Source organism: Grus americana, chromosome 4 (assembly GCF_028858705.1).
Source record: "Grus americana isolate bGruAme1 chromosome 4, bGruAme1.mat, whole genome shotgun sequence".
Classification (NCBI taxonomy): Eukaryota; Metazoa; Chordata; class Aves; order Gruiformes; family Gruidae; genus Grus; species Grus americana.
Window position 1 is genome coordinate 77426415 of NC_072855.1, and position 8507 is coordinate 77434921.

General features: G+C 35.0%; 1 protein-coding gene and 1 long non-coding RNA gene across 10 annotated transcripts in view; one reads left to right on the forward strand and one right to left on the reverse strand.

The window, feature by feature from the left end:
* Nucleotides 1-5012, forward strand: part of PDE5A (phosphodiesterase 5A) — a 136087-nt gene extending 131075 nt beyond the window's left edge. For all 9 annotated transcript variants that reach the window (XM_054823405.1, XM_054823403.1, XM_054823404.1 and 6 more), the window contains one exon: nucleotides 21-5012. In XM_054823405.1, coding sequence (XP_054679380.1) covers nucleotides 21-158 — 138 coding nt within the window. In that variant the 3' untranslated portion in view covers nucleotides 159-5012. The remainder of the gene's footprint in view (nucleotides 1-20) is intronic.
* The window catches only part of LOC129205620 (uncharacterized), a 65806-nt gene extending 57559 nt beyond the window's left edge, over nucleotides 1-8247 (reverse strand). The window contains exon 1 of the long non-coding RNA XR_008576804.1: nucleotides 8168-8247. This is a non-coding gene — a long non-coding RNA (uncharacterized LOC129205620). The remainder of the gene's footprint in view (nucleotides 1-8167) is intronic.
* Between the last annotated feature and the right edge of the window lie 260 nt (nucleotides 8248-8507).

Here is an 8507-nt window from a genome sequence, read left to right on the forward strand (position 1 = left end):
ACGTTCTTAATTTATTTCAGGCCCTAACGCATGTGTCAGAGGCCTGCTACCCTTTACTGGATGGCTGTAGAAAAAATAGGCAGAAATGGCAATCCTTAGCTGAACAACAAGAGAAGAATCTGATCAATGGAGAAAGCAATCAAGCCAAACGGAACTGAGATGCTGATTTAACAACCACAAGCTTAAGTTCACATAGAAGACATAGTAATAGGGGAGAACTGCATTTTGCTAAACACTGTATGAATTTGGCTTATGTTTTACCACTGCTGTATTATTTTTCCACATTTCAAGATATAGCACGACCATGTATATGCCAAAGTTATATAAAGATAGTTTGTTTCTTTTATTACATCTGATTGAGATGGAAAAAGATCTGAAAGGGTAGTTTTTGCTACTACCTATTCCACAAGAAGGTACGAGTGCAGTTACTCGACTGTCCCTGAGAGCCTATTACTTTATAGATGTACATAGTTGTTTAACGATCATGTTGTGGCCAGTATCTTAAAGACTACTGCATTTCGCACCTTTTTTCCTCTTCCAATCTTGCTGTGTTATGTTATAAAAGTAATGAGCAGTCTCACCTGCTCTCTTCCCAGAGGTTCAGAGCAAAGATTGGGACTAACTCTGAGGAGCCTAATCCAGCATATACTATGCTAATCTCCTTCAGGAGACAGAATTGGGCTTCAAAGTGAAAAAGCCCCAGAATCTCTGCACCCAGTAGGTTTTTTTCATTTTAGAGGAATGTCTTAGCAAATGTCTTACATTTGGACAAATTTTTAAAACCCCTTTGAATTATTAGGCAATGGGGGTCTTAGGAGTTTTGTGGTAGAAGTGTCATAATTATCCATGAATAATGGAAACTGCGTGAAGATTGATGAAATGTCACAATATAACTGACAGGCTGCCATGGAAGAATGGCTCCCATAGAAAGCTGCACAGAGAAATGGAAACTAAACACGATCATTTTTATATGCTGGTTTTAACTTCATTTGGAAGTTGAATTTAACATCATCGTAACCAACAGACTGAATCACAGGCAGGAAGAGTAGAAGAGAATGTGACTGCAAGAGATGAAAATCTGAATCAGAATGAGGCAGGAATGGCACACTTCTGGTGACTATCAATGACTGATTCTTTAGGCCAGTGCTATTATGAAATGGCTATGACCACTTTGAAGAAAGTTTTATGTTAACATCTTTTAAAAATAATTTTTAGTATTAGTTAATATTAACAATGATTAATCACAATATCTTAAAGGAATAGGAAAAAAGAATACTAAAAGCAAAAATAGCCAAGAATGCTACAGAGATTTGCCATTTGTATATGAGGTATTAATGTTCAGAAAAGTAAAAAATCGATTAACTTGCACTAGTAAAAAACCCAACATTGATATTTTATGTAAATGAAGATGACTAATAAAAATTGTTTTGAATTGGGAACCAGTTCAAGAAACTATACACATTAGACAACCCCAAAAGGGTAACACCGAGAGTATACTATTCTTTGGGTAGGCAGGACTGGGAGATTAAGTAGGTGTAACTCTGGCTGCACAGAGACACAGAAAATGTTTTTTGGGGTTTTTTTTTTGATCTGTAGTAATGATTTTTCAGTTAAAATCAGCAATAGTATTAGGCAAAAGTAATACATTTGGGATTGTACTTTGAAGTGTGGGAGTTTATTTCTATTACAGTAATCCAGAAAATACTAGTTGGAAACTGCAATACATTCTTCTTCCCAGGAGATTATCAATTCCTCCTTGTACGAGGTGGTCAGAAAGATAGTGACAACCACCTCTTTTTATCAGTCTCTGCATTTAGATAATGCCAAAAGCTAACAAAAGATGAAGCAAATCTTTCAAAATGTTTGATGATACTGAGTTTCATAGTCACTTTTTTAAAAAATGTAGAATAAGGTATTCTGATAGTCTGCAGCATTTCCGCCAACCTAAATTATTTGTCACTGATTAAATCCTATCTCAAACTTCTCTAATGACTACCAATAATATATTATTGCAGCTGAATTTCAAAACATTTTTCTACAAAAGTATTTCTCCTGACTTTTTTCCAGGTTTTCAAAAAAATTATGGAATTCACAATAATTAAGAATTCCAGGGCTACTGTTCTGCAGTGCTCCAAATGTGTACTTATATGCATATAAAGTACAATATATGTATGTAGTATGTCATAACTATGCAGAAAAATGACAGCAGACTGCCCCGCCAACACACGCCTCCAAAAAAGGGTTTTAGGTACTTTTTGATAAATAGGAAATTTTGTTTCAGGATTCACATAGTCCTTGTATATTCTTTTCCTTGAATGCTTGAGATACTGAAATATAATTATTATGCTGATGAGATACATATTTAATATAAATATGAATAAAGTATATGTATATAAAGGTGTATTCTTGCTAGTATGGTTGAGACTAGTAATTCATGGTGACAACACAGCAAATCATCTATGGCGATATTACAGTGTAGTGACTTATCATTCACATTAAGAACCCAGTATTTCTTTGCTATATTGTGTGTTTAGCAAAGCCTTATTATGGCATAAATTTATAACTACTACAAAGGAGTGCTGGTTTCATACCTTTGACTTGAAAAAAATGGACATGATGTTGCATTTTTTCAAAGGTTTACTTAAAATCAACGCATCTATAAAGTATGTGCATATATTTAATTACATATCTGTACACATTTATCCCACACAATCTCTTCCACTACAAAGATTGGAACATGCATAGAAATACAGTTCCTAGTAAATAAACCATTTAAATGTCATAATACACCTGTATCTGTATATATTTCTACAAAATCAAATCTTTTAAACTACTCGTTTAAGAACCTTAAAAGCATAGATTGCTGTACTTCATGAAATGTTAGAGAGTGATCAAATTGTTTATATAGTCAGAGTGTGATGGTTTTGTGTCATAGCTTTGTATGAACTGTTTGCAGAAATTGCTCATTCCTTTCATTATGTAGATAAGTGACAATAGGGAAAAAAAGCCATGCTGTTTTCTGCCTGAAATTCATTGCCTTCAGAATTCAACATTTTCACACCCAGCTAGTGGATTACAGCCATGCAGCTGCCATTAATTTCATCATGAGTTGTGTATCTAATTATTTCAGTTGGGTCTCAAACATATTCTCCCCAACATATATTGTCTAGTATAAGCAACAAGCTGAAATGGAGCTTATCACTTTGTCAGTCCAGTCTTAAGTCCATTAAAGCCATTGTGAAATTTGATATTTAAGTCTTCGGGTACAGAATTTGTCCCTAATTTTTAATACTTGTCTCAATTAAGACATCTAAGTATCCCACTTGTTCTCACACATGGACATATTTTCTTTTAAAGTAACTCCACAGCACAGTTTAATGTTTAAAGTACGCTTTTCTTTCTATTTTTGTTCCCCGTCTGAAAAAACTAGTTGTCATATGTATTAACATACACAAAATTACTTATTAACCCTACCTCTTCTAATTAAAAATAACAGTGAGGCTCTTAAGCTGTAGGTAGTACTGCTTTTCCAACAAGTTAGTCACACGTCCAATGTTATCTGTAGATTGTCTAGATTTTCTATTATCTCACACAATAAAAGAAAGGAGGGGAAAATAATGTGATGTTGATTTTGGAGATAGTATTGATTTTGAATTAGTAGTAGTTTAAAGTTAACAAGAGATTACTCTTATATCTCACGGAATACAAGTGGGCTAGTGAATAAAAGTGAATAATCTATTCCATTGATGACCAGCTGATCTCTCTTCAGAAGAGAGGATTGAAGCCTGATTTTATGCATCACCCTCTGACAATTGTGTGTATGTACAGATGAACTTCTGAACTCCAATCCAATGCATTTTATCTGGCAGTGGCACAAGCTGACAAAATCAGAACATTAATTCATACATAAGATTTTTCAAAATTACTAGGTAACTGATTTTTCCAACCCATTATACAGAAAGATTATGAAGAGTCAGATCTAGCCCCTTAAAATTAGGGAATGTTGCCTGAGTGATCTGGTTGGTGCCCCTTGCAGTTATGCATGAGAAGATAGTAGAGAGTTTTGACAGAAAAAACACCTCACTCATAATAAATCCATACATTTTTAAAGGTTTTATAGAGACCTAGGATTTCAGGAAAATTTATACATTAGCTTTAGTTAGGAGTCTTGCCTCTGTGATGCTGTAGTTTCTTCTTCATGTCAAATCACATGCAGTTTACATTCCACAAGGTTTCAGCTTTATTTCACAGTTCCCTGCTGTACTTCTTCAGGGACTTGCACTAATTTGAAAGATAAGCTTGAACACTGGAGCTTGAATAAAAAAGTTAGTTTGGCCAGAGTATGATAAATAATGAGGGCTGGATTTTTTGGTTTGGACTTTCACAGGAACAAGAAACATCACAGAATCTGGCCTGGTAATTAGTGACACTTGCTAAATACAGCAAATTGTGACAGCAGGATATTTTATCTTTGTCATTGCTAGATGAATGGAAATTGCATGGGAAAGTTTATTTTCCACATAAAGAAGATTGTTTCCATAGAGAAACTCATATCTAAGTACCACTGTTTGTAAATGTATATTTATGTGACAATGCTATATAATAGCTAGTTTCCACTAACTTTCACAGCAGGAGCTTGTCATGCCATGGCCTGAGGCATGCCCAAATGCCCAGTTGAAGTCAATTATATGATTCCCATTTACCTCAGTGGGAGTTGGATTGAGCTGTATAGAAAATGAAAGAATGGGTCCAATCCACCTTTTTTAGCCATAAAGAGGGACCAAATTCTTACCCTTGGTAACACCTGCCTCACCGGCTCTTTGCTGTATTCAGCTATTCCTGCTGATGCCCAAGGTGCTGTACAGATGTAACTGAAGTTAGAATTTGAGCCCTCTATGTGTTCACATGACAGACACCTTCATGTGTCTCAAAGAATGTAGTGTGAAATGCACTGTAAATAGTTTTAATATACATTTCTATTATAGTTTAATAAAACTCTTAATCAGTCACTAGCCACTGAGTTTGTCCATTTGTATTCTTTTATCTTTTAAAAATATTTGAACAAATATATAGTTTCTGGGCACAGTATTTTTGTACTAGGTTAAGGGGGTTACTCTGTATATTATGTTTTGCCTTTAAGCAGTATTAAAGTCTTCTGAATGTTATGTGTTCTCACTTGCTTCTGTCCTATGACTACGTAGTAAAACTAGATACATCACTTAAGAGAATCATTAGTCCTAATTACTGTACAGCTGATAGAGAATATAGAGCCAGGTTATTTTCTGTGATCAGACTGCTTATTACTTATTTCCTCATACTTCTATTCATACTGTTTTCATGCTTTTTAAAATAAAAAGGGCAATGTCAAATTTTACTGTTTGTTAATTATTGAGGTTGAATTTTCAACACTTCATTGTTCCCTGATTTAGATCATTGCTTCTGTAAATTGATATTTTATAATAACTTCTCTAGGTCCTAGAAATCCCGAAGAGAAAAACTTCATGATTAATATCAAGATACTTACAACATAAGTACTACTGAGATGAATCAGTGGTGAAGTACTTCTCACTTAAAACCAGCAAGAAATAATTCACTGCTACTAACCACTAGAGAGCACTGCAGCTACACTTAGAAGAAGCTGTCAGAAACCAGTTTACTGGAGAAGTAGAACTGGCAAGTACAACTGTTACTCAGATCCGTCCTTATCCTTTGCCCCCAGATATCAATTCCTGGGGTAGCATGTAAGAGAGATGGAAATAGTCAACCCAGTGACATCAAACAAAACTGTGAAAAAAATATTTTTGACAACAAAAGCCTCATCATGTGCGAACTGCTGATCCTAGAAGTAATTCTAGACCACTGGGCTTCTTGGCAATTTCTGTTCTTTGCCTATTAGGTTCTCCACAGCAACACTTCTGGCTCGACTTTTTTTAGCTCTAGGCAAAACCAAAAAGTATGTACATCCCTGACAAACAACAGTCTCATTCAAAAAGTTATGAAGGGCCGGATTTAGTTCAGCACAAAACACAAGCACTGTTTGCTCAAACCAACTGCAATTTATGAGTGCAACTGAACAACTGCCTGTGGATATCTACATATATCAGGTAACCATTTGCTGTTGGGACTACAATCTTTCCAGCCCACTCACCAACCTAGTCATGCTTCTGCTTAGTGAAGACTAAGCTGGCCTATTGAACGTTTGAATTCATTTCTGAGAAGTGGTGCGGTTTTCAACAGTACTGGAATACATTTTTACCCAGCCCAGAAAATAATGAGGGCATTTTTATTAAGAGGTGAAAAAGAATATTACACTTGGTGTCTCACATCTTGCACAACTACGATGACTTTTTAACAAATCGAAAAGACAATAGCTCCTTCCTCCTGCCATATTTTTAGTAACAGTGGTGACAGCTATTGCTGACATGCATTTCACCTTCCTGTGAAATCTCACCCTTTATGATTTTTTGGAAATAATTCAAATGTGCGAGTTTGTTACAGTAGTAAGCTTTTGGATCTAAATTTATGGGATCAGCCATTAAGTTTTTCAGCCCTTCAGAGGAGAGTAGCATTTCTTAGCACATACAGAACTTTAGAACTTCAATTTTAGTTGAAAAATATCACAAGTTATAAACAGTAAATTTTCACTTCAGTATTTACAATTCAGAATTTCTTGCAATACCTGGCTGCATGTTTTCCCCCCATTATTCCAAAGCTCTTGTTTTATTTAACACGGAAATTTATTTTTACACTTCCTGAGAGATTGAACTGTTCTCCGAATAGCTGCGTTATTTTCTGTTCTGAATCTGTACCATCAGTTAAAGATAAATCCTCTTTGCTGATGAAATATGAGGATAATCAATTCAGCCATAGCCTGCTACTGCCCACCCAGTGGTTCATAATGTCTGGTAAATAGATCTATACTTTACACCAGTTTCTTTTGTTTAACATCAAAGATCTTTAACAAAAACTAGGAGTAAAATCCATGGTTAAATCATACTGTTAGTTTACACATGATACATTCACATATAGACATTTTTCAGAATCCTTTTTTGTAGTAGTTAATCAAGTCATTGGCACATTAATTTATGATACATACGGCTTTTTAATGGAAGGGAAGTTAATTTTACAGATAAGTGGAGGGGTTAATTTGAGGAAGGTCACATAGAAAGTCCATTTCTGAGTTGGAAATAGAACCAGGATCTGGGTGTCCATTCTGCTTTATATGAGACATTAAGAAAAGAATGTTTTGTCTTGAAGCCATCTTTTCTTTATGGATATACAAATATTTAAATATCTGAGTCTCATAGGGTGCTCTCTTGCTATTATGCTGAGCTCAGAAGAACTCTGAAGCTCATTATTTTACAGATGAGATTAGATTCAAGTAACTAATCCAGATAATCACAATAATCTTTGTTGGAATTTGGAGCTATATCATAATCAAGAGCAGAAGTGTATGATCAGCAAATAGCGATGTTGAAATGAACTAGAAGTCCAGTTCAAATTTTGGAGAAACTGAAAAGACCGATGCAGAGTTTCAATACTGTACATTGTTACCTCATTGGACTATAACTCAACCCCACTTTTTGATCACATTTCATATTCTGAACAAAAAGAAACCACTTCCCTAAATTTGCCCGCTACTAAGTTTTTGCCTGGAAAATACAGGAAAGGAGTATTAAGATATACATTTAAATACTTTAGATAAGCCTGACACAAAGCTTTATAGGTCAACTGACATATCAGTCTCTATGTGAAAAGTGAGAAATGGCACTAATACTCAGAGATTCATATAACCTTTACTGGAAAAGCACACATTTGTATTGGCAATTGTTCACTGTCAGCCTCTTTTCATTGAAACTAGGCTGGATTCTACTATTCTAGGTAATCCTAGGATTCATTTTAGCATGCAGTAACGGATGAAGTAAATATCAGAGTTGTTATTGCTTAAAGAAAATAATGCATTTTGCTTCTAGATTTTTTTTAACCTGGAGCTTATTAGCTCATGCACTTCAGTTCTCTCCAATAAACAACTCTCAAAAACACACAGCACTTTATGGATCAGAACCATTACAGACACTAAAAAGGAGTGTGTATACAGACACTTAAGAGCAAGTTTTAAGATCCACAGCCCACTATTAACTCATCAGACAAATGGATCTATACTCACTGGAAATTTCTTAGTAATCTCCAAATGCTGAATGTTGAATCTTCATGTTGAACAGCTTGCATACTAGCAGCATCCAGGAGATTCTCCTTGAACAAAGATAAAACCAGAAACTTAGCAAGCAGGCAGCTGGAGCAGGACAAAATCTAGCTCACGTATGATCTAATCCTGCTGCAATAGAACATCCAATTGCAATATGTACTTTGAAATTATTTATTCAAGAGATGGCATTAGTTAGGCTCCATCGAGCTACAACATGAAGGCCAGCCATACTTATGCTAATGTTGGCTTTAGTGGCATAGAATTACCTATTTACCATATCGATATAAATTAGAGTATTGTG